The 16,968-nt window shown below is 39.7% G+C and overlaps 1 protein-coding gene and 9 non-coding genes across 11 annotated transcripts in view; all 10 read left to right on the plus strand.

Moving 5' to 3' along the window:
- LOC117990327 (uncharacterized) overlaps positions 1-16,725 on the plus strand; it is a 39,216-nt gene extending 22,491 nt beyond the window's left edge. For both annotated transcript variants that reach the window (XM_034977793.2, XM_069504115.1), the window contains exons 6-17: positions 307-534; positions 1,209-1,402; positions 2,304-3,090; positions 3,645-3,813; positions 4,789-5,016; positions 6,586-6,722; positions 8,211-8,313; positions 8,559-9,042; positions 10,325-10,474; positions 11,266-11,523; positions 11,976-12,143; positions 14,023-16,725. In XM_034977793.2, coding sequence (XP_034833684.1) covers positions 307-534; positions 1,209-1,402; positions 2,304-3,090; positions 3,645-3,813; positions 4,789-5,016; positions 6,586-6,722; positions 8,211-8,313; positions 8,559-9,042; positions 10,325-10,474; positions 11,266-11,523; positions 11,976-12,143; positions 14,023-14,133 — 3,017 coding nt within the window. In that variant the 3' untranslated portion in view covers positions 14,134-16,725. The remainder of the gene's footprint in view (positions 1-306; positions 535-1,208; positions 1,403-2,303; positions 3,091-3,644; positions 3,814-4,788; positions 5,017-6,585; positions 6,723-8,210; positions 8,314-8,558; positions 9,043-10,324; positions 10,475-11,265; positions 11,524-11,975; positions 12,144-14,022) is intronic.
- Positions 3,367-3,485, plus strand: LOC117990337 (5S ribosomal RNA). Its single transcript, XR_004674731.1, has one exon. It is a non-coding gene; the product is annotated as a 5S ribosomal RNA (ribosomal RNA).
- LOC117990354 (5S ribosomal RNA) lies at positions 5,143-5,261 on the plus strand. The gene has a single exon (XR_004674747.1). It is a non-coding gene; the product is annotated as a 5S ribosomal RNA (ribosomal RNA).
- Positions 6,054-6,215, plus strand: LOC117990344 (U1 spliceosomal RNA). Its single transcript, XR_004674737.1, has one exon. It is a non-coding gene; the product is annotated as a U1 spliceosomal RNA (small nuclear RNA).
- LOC117990332 (5S ribosomal RNA) lies at positions 8,375-8,493 on the plus strand. The gene has a single exon (XR_004674726.1). It is a non-coding gene; the product is annotated as a 5S ribosomal RNA (ribosomal RNA).
- LOC117990345 (U1 spliceosomal RNA) lies at positions 9,280-9,441 on the plus strand. The gene has a single exon (XR_004674738.1). It is a non-coding gene; the product is annotated as a U1 spliceosomal RNA (small nuclear RNA).
- LOC117990333 (5S ribosomal RNA) lies at positions 10,557-10,675 on the plus strand. The gene has a single exon (XR_004674727.1). It is a non-coding gene; the product is annotated as a 5S ribosomal RNA (ribosomal RNA).
- Positions 10,936-11,054, plus strand: LOC117990335 (5S ribosomal RNA). Its single transcript, XR_004674729.1, has one exon. It is a non-coding gene; the product is annotated as a 5S ribosomal RNA (ribosomal RNA).
- Positions 12,506-12,624, plus strand: LOC117990334 (5S ribosomal RNA). The gene has a single exon (XR_004674728.1). It is a non-coding gene; the product is annotated as a 5S ribosomal RNA (ribosomal RNA).
- LOC117990346 (U1 spliceosomal RNA) lies at positions 13,225-13,386 on the plus strand. The gene has a single exon (XR_004674739.1). It is a non-coding gene; the product is annotated as a U1 spliceosomal RNA (small nuclear RNA).
- Positions 16,726-16,968: the final 243 nt, after the last annotated feature.

Here is a 16,968-nt window from a genome sequence, read left to right on the forward strand (position 1 = left end):
CGAAAGTGTGTTTGTTTGTTGGTTTGTCCTTCAATCACGTCGCAACGGCGCAACGGATTGACGTGATTTTTTGCATGGGTATAGATAAAAACCTAGAGAGTGATATAGGCTTCTTTTTATCCCGGAAAATCAAAGAGTTCCCACGGGATTGTTAAAAAACTAATTCCACGCGGACGAAGTCGCGGGCATTAGCTAGTATTAATAATAAAGTACTGTTGTCTAAGTTGGCTTATTCTAACTCTGACATAAAAAATTGGCGCTTGCTTTGCTCTCGCTGGTAATAAACGAAATTAAATTTTCTTTCAGACACTCGAGATTCCACAGCAGAATCCGAGCCCCTCATATCCCAACGGTCGTCGGAAGCCTACCTCAGCACCAATGCGGTGCCCAAGCACTACAAGGCATACTCTGAGTCGGAGCATTATCGCTGGCAAGCGCCGGAGCTGTTCTCGGCTGACGCGGACGGGCTGGTGTACCCGTGCTCCAAGAGCGACGTGTACTCGCTGTGTATCATGCTGTGGGAATGCTGCAACGGTGAGTAAGAATGTCTTTTACCCTGAGGATGTTACTTCAATTCCAGTCAAAAAGGCTGCTGTACTTGGCGGCCACAGGATTTGACAAGGAAGTGTGAAGTGGAGGCAAACACAATAGATCGGAGACGGTCGCAGTTATACAGGGATATCAAGGACATAGACCCAAAGAAGAAGAAGAAGAATGTCTTCGGACCGGGTTCCTCCTTCACCCTTCTACTATCATACCGCAAACATCGTCAAGGTCTGTATTTAACTAGAGGACCTTCCAAAATTCGTAAAATCCGCATTCGCTGCTAGTTGTAAGTTTGCTAACCATTTAAATTATCGATTTAACTAAAAAAGTACAGTACGCGGCCAAAAGTAATGTACATCGGCCTTTAGAAGGACATTTCGGCTTTGTAGAGCATTGTCTCTGTCGCTCATACCTGATACCTATATGACCTTTTGTCGGTCTCAACGACAGAGACAACGCTTTACAAATTTGTTATCTCCTTCTAAAGGTCGCTGTACATTACTTTCGGCCGCGTACTGTACCTACGTTAAATTACGTCAAATGTGTATGACATCACATCTATGTGTTTCACACAAGCTCCCTTACTAAGCGAGTGTTTTGAAGTTTTATAAAAAGTTGCTGATTTGACTAGTAGGCATCAACCCTATTGTTGTCATTTGCAGCTGTCCTGCCTTGGAAATCACTTTCTTACGACAAACTTAAGGAGCTGTACACACTGTGGAAGATTGGAGTCTCTCTACCAAAAGATGGGACCTACCCCGGCTCTCTGCTATCATTGCTGCAGCAGGGACTGACGCTGCAAAGAGACCAGCGGATCGACCTAGCGTCGCTTCAGTCTACTTTACTAGCAGTTCAGGTAAGTACAGTAGCTGTCAAGTAATTGTACATCGACCTTTAGATTGAGATACTTTCCAGAGTGTTGTCCTGTCACTTATGTGACGTTTTGTCGGTCTCGACGACAGAGACAATGCTCTACGAAACCGCTATCTCTTTCCAAAGGTTTATGTACAATATTTATTTTAGAATCATGAAATTTGGTAGGTAGGTAGGTCTTATAGCATACGTAAGGGAAAAATCCGAAAACCGTCACTTCCCATCAGGTGTGATCGTGGTAAAGCGTGCGCCTATAACAAATTAAAAAAAAACGTGAATTATGTGGATACATCACAAAAAAATGTGCTCATGAACTTTATTAGTATTTGCAACTTTCAAAGTAAGATTACTATACAAATCATATGAAAGGCCTTTACCTATACATTCTAAAACAGATTTTTATTAATTTTTATACATAATGGTTTTTGATTTATCTTGCAAAATGTCGAAAAAATACGACTGTAGTATGGAATCTTTAGTTTTTAAAGAATTGACACGTTGTTGGTTCTACGATATGGCATATGTACGGTTCACGATATGTTAAGTATGCATGTGTATCATCATCATGATCAACCCATCACCGGCTCACTACAGAGCGCGGGTCTCCTCTCAGAGTGTGAAGGGTTTCGGCCATAGTCTACCACGCTGGCCAGATTGGTAGACTTCACACACCTTTGAGAACATTATGGAGAACTCTCAGGCATGCAGGTTTCCTCACGATGTTTTCCTTCACTGTTAAAGCAAGTGATATTTTATTAATTAAAACGCACATAACTCCGAAAAGTTAGGGGTGCGTTCCCGGGATCGATCCCCCGACCTCCGATTAGAAGGCGGACGTCCTGACCACTAGGCTAACAGTATGCTATGCATTTGTATGTTTGCAGCAAAATCTCGACGAAATGGAGTACATAATAATACCGGCTAGATTATCCAAAAAGAAGAGCAGCTTCAGCACTCAACCTTGGGACACCACAACACCAACCGATTCCGACTTCGTCAGCCCCAGGAACATTCAACACAAAGCAGACATACATACACGGGGTAGCTCCACCTCGACAGACAGTGAGAAAGACACCAAATCCCCTTCATATGAAATCATCCGACAAGCCAACCAGTTCAATTCCTTCACTACTGATAAGTGCTTCGTATCCGACGAAGAGGTACCAGATAACCTCCCAATACCCAAATACGAACATTTGCAAGACAAAGACTTCTCAAGCGCCTGTTCCACTCCGATAGCCAAGCTTCGGGCGAGAATCAAAGATATAGAATCCCCAGGCACATTACACAGAACCGATTCTACGGAATATTGCAGTATACTCAGCCCTGATGCAAGGAAATTTGGCCTCAATGATGAAAGTAGTAAGGACCAAAGTGCTGAGCGGTCTTCCGCCAAACTCAGTCGAAGTTTTACTCCCAAGTCGTATAAACCCTTGCACATAAAAGTGCCCGAATTTAACTTGGACTCCATTAAGAATGTTTTGAAAGAACAAAGTGGTTCGGAGCGTTCGTCGTACAACTTTGATATAAAGAATTATAGTTTGCCTACAACGCCTATAGCACGGAGTAATAAATTGAGGAAAAACGCTTGGCTCTCAGGCGACTTGAATCTAAACAAGGTTGACACTAAAGACCAGAAGGATGAGCCTATCAATACTCCTAGTACTGAAGGTAATTATTAATTTTATCAGATAACTAGCTGCCCCGGCGAATTTCGTACCGCCTCACAGTCGATTCTTTTTCAGGCAATTTTTAAAAATTTTCTCTCCGTAAGAACCATTCTCGTACTTCAAGGAATATTATAAAAAAAGAATTAGCGAAATCGCTTCAGCTGTTCTCGAGATTTGCGATCAGCAACAAATTCAGCGATTCATTTTTATATTATATAGAAAAGATAACTATGACGTCATTCGTTAGAATAAAATCAAGATATATAGATAAGTAATTGCCAACGTCCATACCATGTTGAATACACCGGTTCTCGTCCGATCACCGAAGTTAGGCAACATCGGGCGCGGTCAGTACTTGGATGGGTGACCGCCTGGGAACACCGCGTGATGTTGGCTTTTTTGCGTTTTTTTTTCTAATTTGATATTTTTTTTTACTTTCATAGATAATAAGCGAAGATATTATCAACAAAAAAAAAACCAATGGAAGATCGTACTATCGACACACCGAGCATCGAAGAGTTCAAGGATCTTATTCTTGGTTTTTGTGTTTTACAGGAACTGAAACCCAAAAGTCTGAACCCACAGTTTCGAAAAATCAAATTTTGGAGAAAGAAAATAAATCTGAAGGATTTTCGTCCAGTGAGATCGGTCGAAAGGAGAGTCTTTCGTGCGAAAGCATCAACACGATGACCACATTGCGGGATAGTTTTACAGGTCTCAGAAGGTAAGTTCCTGAATATTTTTCCCTCAGATTTTCCCCCCTTTCATAGATTTTTATTAGAATTTCAAGTACAATTAGCGCCATCTATTGAAACATGACACGACGACTCTATCTTGCGAGAGATGGTGCTGTAAGAATGTGACATTATTTTGAGAAAAATCCCACACGAATTTTATACGCAAATCTACATTATGTATGTAAAAGCCTAAGGGAAAAGCTGACTGACTGACTGATCTATCAACGCACTGTTCAAATTACTGGACGGATCGGACTGAAATTTGGCATGGAATAGCTATTATGACGTAGACATCCGCTAAAGGATTTTGGAAATTCAACCCCAAGGGGGTAAAATATGCGTTTGATATTTGTGTAGTCCACGCGGACGAAGTCGCAGGCATAAGCTAGTGGCGAATAAAATTCGTGTAGCATGCCGTGATGATCGACATGGCAGTAACTCAGATTTATGTTTTTTTTTTAAATTACATATATGGACTATTCGTCAAACGATCTTTCTTCCTATGTGGGTTTTATGCTTCTGTAAAATTAAATATTAGAAAAAATTAGAGTCTCGATAGCTCAACGGTTAAAGGAGTGGACTAAACCGAGTTTCTTGCTGGTTCTTCTCGGTAGGAAAGGCATTCCGAACCAGTGGTAGATGCATTCGACTATTCGTAAGTGCTTGTAAAAGTTTATACAAATAAAACAGATTTTTATTTATTTATTTATTTATTTATTTAAAGGTTGCAAGTTCAAACCCCACCCGTTGCACTATTGTCGTACCTGCTCATAGCACAAGCTTTACGCTTAATTGGAGGGGAAAGGGGAATATTAGTCAACATGGTAAACTTGTCTAATATTCTTTATAAAAAATCTGCATAGGCAGTAAAGTTGTATATAGGCTACCTTAGGTAGGTTTAGGTATTGTAGGCTACGATGGGTTTGGCGTCTCCAAAATTAAGATATTAAAAAACATTACAGAATAACAGACCCACCGCACGACTTTTCGCCCGATACAATAGAACCGCCAGTGCTAGAACGCGCGAGATCCCTCAACTGTATGAAGAACATCGGCGTCACCAAGTACAAGGTGGAGGAGGAAGTTCTAGCCAACGTCAACGTCAAGCCGCTGGTCGCGATACACGAGAGGTGGATATACGAGGCTAATAAGAAGACCGGCCGATCATTGTCGCTACCTGAAGATAACAGGTAAGAAATACTTAGAAATTAGAATAGACTAGCCAAAGATGCATTGCTAAAGTCAACAGGTGTTAGGATTTGCAATAAATTAAACAAAACGAATAGTGTAAGATCATGTATTTTGACACGTTTGTTGCCAACGTCCATACCATGTTGAATACACCGGTTCTCGTCCGATCACCGAAGTTAAGCAACATCGGGCGCGGTCAGTACTTGGATGGGTGACCGCCTGGGAACACCGCGTGATGTTGGCCTTTTGCTTTTGCCAGAGATAATAATATATTAACAAGTATATTATCTCTGCTTTTGATGGATTTGTCATCTTTATTTGTGTAAACTGTTTTATCTCTGTAAACTAGGTAACACTCGCAAAAAAAGAAACGTCAGAATTCTGTACTAATTAAAAATCAAGACTTTAATTTTTGTCTACTAAACGATGCTCACAACTTCGTCCACGTGGATTTAGGTTTTTAAAAATCCCGTGAATATCTGGGATAAAAGATGCCTTTATCTTTCTCCGAGATGCAAGCTCTCTTTGTACCAAAAAGGTGCTGCCCGCAACTTCGTCCACTTGGATTCAGGTTTTTTAGGATTTAGGTTAGGTAGAAAAATCCAGTAGGAATCCTGGTTTTCCGGGACAAAAATAGCCTTTGTCTCTGCATCAAACGTTAAAATCGGTTAAACAGATGGGACGTTAAAAGCTATCAGACAGACAGACACACTTTTGCATTCGATTTGTTTGATTAATATTTTAATTAGCTAAAATTTTCTTATATTTTTATATTATGTATCTTTTTTGTACAAGAACTATCAACTACCTATATACCATTTTGGTCTCACGGATATATGCTTTTGAAATCATGGGCACAGTAGCTGTTGTAAACTAACCAACACCAGCTTGTATTGAACTTGGATTAGAATTCAACTGGTCTGAAGGTTATTCTCCACACCACTAGGTGTCGCTGCCCAGTTGAACTGTATTTGTGTCTCGCGCTGTGGAGATTGTTCCCCGTGCAATGACTACCCCGGGTTTCAGGTGTCAAAGCATACTTACCTGGCGTAGGGGACACCGTGATCAAGAAGGCGGTTCCCCCAGAGCGAGGCCCTTCCATTGCACTGCGGCTGGGTTGACCTCTGCGATTATCCCTAATGTGGATAACTCGGACGCGTAATTTTTGGTAGTGGGGACTGCGTACGCGCCGTCCCCCCATATTTGACTTCAAATCAATGAAAATACTTGAGCTGGGAGCCTCTATCAAGGGTTATAACTTATAATTAAACAGCTTCCTCACGTCAAAGTTGTAATTTAACATTTTCTCTCGCTTAACTTTGCACAGACCAAAGGTACCTAAATTAAATCGACGTCTTCTTTCTTTCGGGATTCTGATTAAAAAGAAAGATTAATAGCTCCATGAAACCAACTACCAGTTTGCACTCCATGCGTCATTACCTTAGGACACACTCATTGAGGATTTTGGTCATAAAAAACTTTGTGGTATCCAGGAATCCAAAACCATGTAGCTTTGCAAATCAGCTGAATTATTGTTCTGTGATTCCTTAATCATCTTAATTCCTCAGGAGTACAGTAACAGCGGTCAAGCCAGCGTCTCACTGCGTGGACACTCTCCAGAAGTCCCTACCACAACTGAACGCTCGCAGAGGGAGTGCGGGAAAAACGTTCCGACTACAACCTGCGCCTACTGGTGGAAAGAACGGTCAGTTGGTGTGAGGTGTTTTTGTTTATTGTTATTCATTAACAAGCATATGTACGTGATTGCATATATACATACTTATAATACGTAACAAACAGGTCGAGATGGCAATCGGGGTATGAGGCGGGGGGACCACGCACCGCGTTAGCGCAGGGGCTGTGCGGGGCGTTCCCTCCCCGATTGCCATCTCGAGCTGTCGCGTACTATACTGTCGACTCGGCTGATCCACTAGAGGTGATCTTTTTTTATCGCGATCTGGAATTTCAAGTATGCACAAAAAGCCAACGAGTCTATCCTCTGGTTTGTAAGGCCGCGGTGTTTAGGCGTTCCATTGGCTGATTACACCTATGACTTTTTACCAGCGGTTTTACTCTCCAATGGATCACCTGCTTTCTGTTTACTACTAATTGCATGTGTATTCTTTTGACGTTCTGTTACGGTGCATCCACACCACAGAATAACATTTGTGGAGCAACATTGTGCAACACCGTAACATTAGGTAACAATCTGTAACTTTTGTGGCAACATATATGAACAATAAATAACTTTTTGTTGCCTGATGTTGCCGAGTAACATTTGGAAACGTTGCTCCACAAATGTTATTCTGTGGTGTGGATGCACCGTTAGGTACATCTTTTGTCAATTTTGAAATAATTTGGCTGAATTAATTGAGTGATTTTGTTTAATTTTGTTTGTTGATTTTATTTATGATATTTCTAAATGTGGCGACTGCATCCGCGAGTTAATATAGAAAACCATCAATGTCGAAAACTAATAGGAAGTTATAAGTTCTGTTACATCTGTTGCCAATTTTAAATAAGTAATTTGGCTAAACATTAAACTAATCGTTTCTTGAATTGTTACTTCTTCTTCTTCTTCTTCTTCTCTTAATATATGGCTTTTTCCAGTGCCATGTCAGCAGAATTGTTACTTAATTTTGATTATAGTATTTAAAAATGTGTAGATTGTCTCCGCGAGTCAATATAGAAAACTAATAGAAGTTCTAAGTTATTTTGCCAATTTTAAATAAATAAATAAATTTGGCTTGAAGTTGATTGAGAATCTTTAATTTTGATTGTTGTTTTTCATTTTGATATTTAGAAATGTTGCTACTGCCTCGAGATTCCTAGGATGTTCTAAGTTTTGTTAAATATCTTTTGCCAATTTTAAATAATTTGGATATATTTTCATTGAATTTGTTTAAAACATTGTATATCTTCATTAAATTAATACAATATCATACAAACTTTACCTAAATAATTATAAAAAAGTAGAAGAGACAATTAATGTAAAACTTTAAGTTCAGTATGCCTACTTACAAACTGTACCTGTATTACCTATAACATGTATCTAATAGGTAAGCTAATAACTTAAGCTTCTGGGTGATGGTTTAAATGCTATTACTAACACTTCTTTTCAATAAAATTTAACAATTAAACTCTAATTCGTTTTATTTCAAATATGTGGAAAAAAGCATAATGTTATTCACAGGAAGCCATTGGGAGCAGTTTTGTCTAGCCCGAGAAGCCATCTCGAAAACTATGAAATTTCATCAGCAAGATCATTTTGAATCGAAAAAAGCCTTAGAAAAAGCGTATGTATATTTGTTAATAACTATTAACAGTGTATTGTTCATGTATTTCGCTTTTGCTGTTGCCAACGTCCATACCATGTTGAATACACCGGTTCTCGTCCGATCACCGAAGTTAAGCAACATCGGGCGCGGTCAGTACTTGGATGGGTGACCGCCTGGGAACACCGCGTGATGTTGGCCTTTTTGCTGTTTCACCTTTTTTTCTTTAATTCATAGATTGATTTAGATATTTTTTTATTTTTTAGAACAATCACTGAAGATATCAACAAAGAACCGATGGTAGACCGTTCTACCGACACGTTGAGCATCGAAGAGTTTATAAAGGATCTTATTCGCAAGGAATTCCAACATCTCATCAGCGAAATGTCTGACAACACTTCGGAATCGACGACCAGTTGTCAAAAAAGCGACGATTTTTTGAACAAGGGCGTAGCGAACATTGTCGAGTCTTTGAAGAATGATGACGAAGCTAAGAAGGAATCAATCAAATCCTTTTCGCGTATCAAAATAAATGGCAACAATAAACCGTTGCTACAAATTACTTTCAATCGCTCCGGCGAGAACAGTTTGCAAGTTCTGGACAATTGTGTCAATGTGACTATTTGTGATCCCACCAGTGGACTTGGGAGTGGGAGGGATAAACTCAACCTATCGATGGAAGACGCTTTGTCGCCAGAGGAGATTCATATAAACACGTTGAAACGGTGCCAAGCTTTCAATGCTATTCAGGTTAGTTAAAAATATATACGACTTTTTGTTCGATCATGAATTTTGTGTATATCACTGCGAAAGTGTTTACCATCACTACCCGGTTACCCGTTATCAGCTTTGCTTTACGCACCCAACTGGTCTGAAGGTTATTCTCCACACCGCTAGGTGTCGCTGCCCAGTTGAACTGTATTTGTGTCTCGCGCTGTGGAGATTGTTCCCCGTGCAATGACTACCCCGGGTTTCAGGTGTCAAAGCATACTTACCTGGCGTAGGGGACACCGTGATCAAGAAGGCGGTTCCCCCAGAGCGAGGCCCTTCCATTGCACTGCGGCTGGGTTGACCTCTGCGATTATCCCTAATGTGGATAACTCGGACGCGTAATTTTTGGTAGTGGGGACTGCGTACGCGCCGTCCCCCCATAATAATATAAAATATAAATTATAAACTTTTAACTCTCGCTCAATTAATTATGGTGGAATTTCAATTTTCAAATCATGGATGGAAGTGACTAGAGATGAGACAATTAGGTAAAATACGTACTGTAGGAAGTCTATTTATCAATGGATTAAAACAAATTCTACCTTAAATTAACTCAAATCACCTTAATTTTTTTGTCTTTCAAATAATAAGTAAAACTATATTTTAACTTGTAAGTACATATTTGCTTATATTCTGTTTATTTGTCTGTGATACATAGGTATATATGTAATAATAAATTATAGCCTATCTATAGTACTCAGGGATAATGTAGCTATGTATATATCGGTGATTTTTTAAGTTGTGTAAGTAGTTCCGGAAATTACTTATTACATCCGTTATCCAAACGTACAAACTTTAACTCTGAGGCTGAGATCTATAGAGCGCACTTTGACTTTGCTCAGACTTAAGATTTAGTTAAAACGAGACACATTTATGTGAGAGATATAGCTCTGTCTCGTTTTAACTTTGTCTTGTTTGGTCTAAGCTAAGTCAGAGTGCGCTCTTATAAATCTTACCTTACAACCCATCGGAACCGCGTCCGTTTTCGCCTATCCAGTACCGGTGCCAATGCAAGCGCGTTGCATGACGTCACTGAACCAGGTTCCAGATATTTCCGACGGGTTTTAGGTATAATTAGGTATTTGTGCCTTGTGATTTTCAATACGCATTCGGAGGCAAACCTCAAATCGAAGAACTCCAATTTAATAATAATTTTAAGAAGCAAAAATGAGTTTTTCTTATATTTACGGATCACAGTTATTTTGCTAGAACGAATCGCACTAGTCCAGGTTTTTTTTCATAACTCGTAATTCCTTGGCAGGAAGCTCGCAGCACAGAAGACTTGTATATAGATGACGATCTATCGACCCACATGCAGGAGAACTTTGGCGGCAAAGTCAAGTTGATCCCTCTACACGGCTCCCTGCACGAGATACTGTGCGAGAGAGAGGACGACTGCTGCCTACTTAAGGTGAACCTGGCTGAAAGCTATAAAAAACTCTTGCGATGTGTATCACTGGTGATAGCTGATTCTGTATTTCGACACGTTTGTTGCCAACGTCCATACCATGTTGAATACACCGGTTCTCGTCCGATCACCGAAGTTAAGCAACATCGGGCGCGGTCAGTACTTGGATGGGTGACCGCCTGGGAACACCGCGTGATGTTGGCCTTTTTGCTTTTAGTGGTACTTTTTACATGCATTACATTACATATTTTTGTTTTTTTAACGATTATGTAATATGTTTTTATACACTTTTTAAATGTTTAGTTCAATTTACCAAGTAAATGGAAGTTGATGTCAATCAATTACATCAACTTTTAACGCTACGAGGGTTACAAAAGTGAAATGGCTGAAAGTTTTTTTAAAAAAAATCTTGCGATGACGTGTATCACTGGTGATAACTGAATCTGTATTTCGACACATTTGTTGCCAACGTCCATACCATGTTGAATACACCGGTTCTCGTCCGATCACCGAAGTTAAGCAACATCGGGCGCGGTCAGTACTTGGATGGGTGACCGCCTGGGAACACCGCGTGATGTTGGCTTTTTTGCGGTTTTTGATACTTTTTACATACATCACATTACATATTTTGTTTTTTTTACGCTTATGTAATATGTTGTTATAAACTTTTTACATGTTCAGATCAATTTCACAAGTAAATGGAAGTTGGGATCAATAAAACGCTACGAGGGTTACAAATGCACCCTGGTCTGAGAAGCGGCCTCAAACAAACTAATATAAGTTTTTTAAACTAGGTAAAGCAGGAAAATGGATGCGATACGATATATTTCCGATGCGACAACTCGGATACTGAATCCAAAGACGCGATCGACGGGACGGAGCGATCCAAAGACACAGTAGTGTTCAAGAGGAGTATCTCCCTCATAGAAGAGCGTATACAGCGCGTCCTGCCCAAGGACAAGCGGCCCAGCTCCGCGGCTGCGTTGAAGAGGCTCAGTGACAAGCTCAAAGCGAGGCCCAAGTCTGAAGTCTTCACCAAAACACTGAGCAAGGTGCAGTATATACTATATACCATAACTAACCTATCATCTTTGTTAGCTCATGATTTTCGTCCATGTCAATCCTTTGTTGTGCCCCAATCGACGGGGCCGAGCGATCCAAATTACACAGTAGCTGTGTTCAAGAGGAGTATCTCCCTCATAGAATCGGATGTTACGCTTCTGATGTTCGCAGAATGAGTGGGACAGAAACTTAGTTTTTAATCCATCCATACTTAATATTATAAATGCGAAAGTGTGTCTGTCTGTCTGTCTGTCTGCTAGCTTTTCACGGCTCAACCGTTCAACCGATTTTGACGAAATTCGGTACAGAAATAGCTTGCATTCCGGGGAAGGACATAGGCTACTTTTTATCCCGGAAAATTGAAGAGTTCCCACAGGATTTTTAAAAACCTAAATCCACGCGTACGAAGTCGCGGGCATCAGCTAGTTTTGTTATATTGCAGGAAACCCGCGCATTGAGCAACAGTAGCCCCTCGCTATCGACCAACGACGCGAAGGCGGAAGAAGTGGAGCTGAATATCGAGAGCGTGATGTGCTACCAGGACTCGTCCTCCGACGAGTGCCTCAAGTGTCAGACGGACAATGACGACTTCGAGACTTTGGAGCGCGAGGTACCTTGTGCCTTATTTAAGAAATGAATAAGATCCGCGGGGTGATTACGTAAAACTTTGCAGTAGCGACAGCAACGCGACAGCAGTAGCAATGCGATAGTTCATTTGCTGTCTCTCTTCTTCTTCTTATTTTGCTTTGTGGCTATTGCTGTCTCTCTCTAGACGGACGTTTGACAGCAATGATCGCGAGATTTACGGCTGTCGCAAGCCTGTCGCGAGATTCGTAATCACCCGGCGGCCGGCGGGTCCCATACTGTGCCAATCCGTAACCGTAACTTTAGTAGGGGTGCGAGGAGGCAGCGAACAAGAATTATTCAGACTTTGTTAAAAAACTTCTCAAGCTTTATTTGGTTTCAATTGTTGCCAACGTCCATACCATGTTGAATACACCGGTTCTCGTCCGATCACCGAAGTTAAGCAACATCGGGCGCGGTCAGTACTTGGATGGGTGACCGCCTGGGAACACCGCGTGATGTTGGCCTTTTGATATCTTCTATTTTTTTAATTCTTCTAGTTAGCTAATTCTCTGAACTATGGTTTTTGCACTATAGGTTTTTTATAATAATGAATTTATAATCCGTACAAAATGACTCCTCACGCGCCATTTTAACTCTATGGGTCAACTGTCATGTCAAAAGTACGGTTCGCCTTTAAAATAAAATAAGAAGTAAAACAAAGACTAAAATCGTACTTTTGACATGAAATTTGACACTAAAAGTTAAAATAGCGCATGGGGAGTTTTTTAGGCGTAACATTTAATTTTAAAATCATCATCATCATGAGTGTCATCATTGAGTTCAGTCACGAGGGATAAACTATGTACTTAAATGATTGAATTTATAATTTGTATTGATTTTAAAATCATCATGACACCATGATTGCTAGCATCTAGTGAAAGGTAGTTGAACTTGTTTTAACGCCCACCACATGGTTATGAACTTGATACGCGAACCCAAGGTGGTGGTCTGGTGGTTATTCTCCACACCACTAGGTGTCGCTGCCCAGTTGAACTGTATTTGTGTCTCGCGCTGTGGAGATTGTTCCCCGTGCAATGACTACCCCGGGTTTCAGTTTTCAAAGCATACTTACCTGGCGTAGGGGACACCGTGATCAAGAAGGCGGTTCCCCCAGAGCGAGGCCCTTCCATTGCACTGCGGCTGGGTTGACCTCTGCGATTATCCCTAATGTGGATAACTCGGACGCGTAATTTTTGGTAGTGGGGACTGCGTACGCGCCGTCCCCCCAATAATTTATATGTACACTGTACAGACCCTGGATAGGAAAGGCAATCCGAACCACGGAACCAGTGGTAGATGCATCTGACGATTCGAAAGTACTTGAGAAAGTTTACTTGAATAAAAAATGTTTATTATTATTATTAATTAAAATTGCCGATTGATTATCTCTATTCTAGACCCTTATTATAAATACGAAAGTGTGTTTGTTTGTTGGTTTGTCCTTCAATCACGTCGCAACGCGACGGTGCAACGGATTGAAGTGGTTTTTTGCATGGGTATAGATAAAGAAAGGAAAGTGACAGGCTTTTCATCCCGGAAAATGAAAGAGTTCCCATGGGATTTTTAAAATACCTAATTCCACGCGGATGAAGTCGCGGGCATCAGCTAGTTTGTTATAAATACAACTTACATAATTAATAAAAAATGTGACATTTAAATGTACTAGTATTTGAATACTTTCTTTCCTACCATCTGTGTTACAATTATTATTATTATTGGTAGATCTCCAAATATATATTTTTCTTGGATAATATGAAGTATAGATATAGAAATCATATTTTTTACTTTTTATGAAATCTTACAACCCAAAACATAAAATGTTGATTCCAAATGAACATTGTCACCTTCTCTGTTGTATCTAGATAGAGGAGGACATAGCTAACAACCAGTCGTCGTTGACTTGCGGCTGTCTCGCCAAGATCTCGGAGGAGAACCTCTCCGCCATCAACGAGGACACGACTGACGAGAACTGATTCTGTTGATTTATTAGGTGGCTTCATGCAAAGAGAGCTCTGGACAAGGGTTGGGAGGGGGGAATGTGTCCGCGCATAGGGATAGTTCTTGCATTTCACGAAGGCCACTGACTCGTCGTATCGGTATACGTAAGGTACACTAAATGTGTGCGTTTGACAGCGCTTGCTCGCGAATGATTGGTCCGATGCGATGCACGCACACTTACGCAATGACCATGTAAACGACGTTACCACAAGTAAAGTTCACTGGCCTTCGTGAATTGCAAGAACTGTACTCTGTGTTGGAGACTTTACATAGGTATTATGTCATCAGCAGCGTTGATAAAAATCGAGTGTCGAAACTCTATAGCGTCAGAGTGAAATGGACCTAAAGATCCTTGATCTAAAGTCAAAAATCTAATATCACGGACTTTACTTTCGAACAGTTTCCGCTTGGACCGCTGAGTGTAGATGTATGGACGAATTTGAGCTTTGAAATAAGGAAGCTAAGGTCTATTTTACGACGCTAAAGTGTTTGTACACTAATAAATAATTTATTCTAAATGTAAGTTCTCTCAAACTGCGCGGAAAAAATCCCTGTAATAAAATAAGGTCCCGTCGCGACTCGGGCCTCGATCGATACATCACCCACTGCGCAGGTTCAACATCAGAGCTCTTTTTTTCATGACGCCTGACTATACTTAATAGTATAATTCTTAATCAAAGTACAATTATTATACTTGAAAATTTATGCATCAATTCGTAATTTTTGTGCCGCGTTGGTGTGATTTAGCTTGTATTGAATCTGTTGTAGTTAAAAAAAACTGAAAGCTCATCGCACACCTGTAGTGTCTTTTTTATACATATCTATAGTACGCGACAAGTCGAGATCGCAATCGGGGAGGGAACGCCCCGCACAACCCCCGCGCTAACCCTGTGCGGGCGAGCGCGGGTGTACCGGGCGTCTCCCCGCCTCGTACCCCGATTGGCATCTTAACCTGTCGCGGACTTTAGATGTATGTATATGTGTGTTCAACCTTTTAACAAGGCCCTTTTCAAATGAAGAGATCTGGTTGCGTCGCCATTGAAAACCATTTTCCCTTTTGAAAAAGTAGCCTTGCTAAATCAAATGTTATACTGCGCAAATCGCCCTGTTACAACTTCAGATTGGACTACTTGTTTTGCGATCATTGTGCTCGAGTTTAAAGTGTATGCTTTACCAACGCGGTAACAATCATTATTCATTATATTTTTTTTCAGTTTTATTTTGTTTTCTTATGATAGTTTTAAATCGGCATTAAATGCTGATGCTCAGTGGCTGGCCGTCCACTAATAAGTACAAAGAATTAATAAAATTTTCAGAAGTAATTATTATTAATAATTATATTATCTTTAATCATGTTTCATACAGCGGCGTGTATTTGACTATTTTCTTTATGCGAGTGTACAAGCCATTATTCGTATTTATTTTTCATATTTACACCACTGTCTTAAAAATAAACAATCTGATGAAAATGGCTTTAGTTGGTAGCCTTTTTTCATTTCTAAGTAATCTGGGTAAGCACTGTCTTCTTGCCTCTATGCAATGCACGCCACTGATCTCAAGCCATACCGAATACCGTCCATTGTGTTGTTGGCATTTAGAAAACCCAAAGATAATATTTTACTTTTTATAGGTTTTCTTTTTAAGATTTTCCGATTTTAATCTATGTTTTTTTAGTAGGTAGTAATAGTAAAAGGCTATGTGATGTAGATTAAGTAGCACAAAACATTCCACTGTTGTGATTTTAGATTAGTTTTCCACGATTTTATTATTTATAGTTTACTTTTCACTGTTAATTTATATCATAATGTTATGCTCGGTTCACATTATTCCAGTAATATTTCATCCAGCTGTCCAATCAATTATTAGAATGAACAGCGTTTATTGTAGTACAGAGTAAAATAACGAAGTTACGTGGCATATTATGTTTTGTCAAAATTCGACGTTTGCCTTATCCAATGTAATAGATTTCAATTCACGTCTCAACATTACATAATTTACTTCAAAAGTTGTACGGTCTCTTATACCCGTCAAGTTAGTGTATTTGCGTCTTGCTTTTCAATCCAATAATTACGATACAATTTTACAGGTTTTATTTCAATTCAGTTTTTCCCCCCTTATAATGGATGGACTATGGATTCCGTCCATTCCAGTCCAACGCTAAAACGAACTTGGTCCAGTAACTGGAATAATATGAACCGGGCATTAAGTACCTATCTTTAATTTTTTGTACTAAATAATATAATCGTCTCTGCAAGAACCAAAGGACTATCTTTCGAAATCCTTACACAGTTTTCTAAAAATATTTTAAAAGGTCTAGTTATTTATAACAAGGAGCGTTGTTACTCAAGGGGGCTAGCACCAAAGAGTTCTATCGTTATTGCGTTAAATCTCAATTGTTGTAATGCAATAGTGTATTTTATTAGCTAATAGTGCAAGATCAGCCAATCACAGGTGATCATAACCGTCCCATTGTAACAACGGTCAATCTTTGGTGCTAGGCCCGAGGTGTAGTTGATTTTAGAAGTTTGAAGTGATTGTTATGAAAATAAAGTCGTTACTGATTAAAATAGTTTTATTTCTTATATTCTATTTTTCATCGTAGAAATAACAACTGTACAAATGACAAAAGAAGACACAAAAAAATGTGTAACAGCCTCGAAATATTTTATAAGCACCATTGGTAACTTTAATTAATATACAAGTTCTTAAAAAATTCAAATTTACAGAATCTGTGGGTTTTTACAGTGCTGAATTACTCATAAAAATAATTCATTACTCATTAGTCATTAACTTAAAACCGTTAGGGATTA

This window comes from Maniola hyperantus, chromosome 17 (assembly GCF_902806685.2).
Source record: "Maniola hyperantus chromosome 17, iAphHyp1.2, whole genome shotgun sequence".
NCBI lineage: Eukaryota > Metazoa > Arthropoda > Insecta > Lepidoptera > Nymphalidae > Maniola > Maniola hyperantus.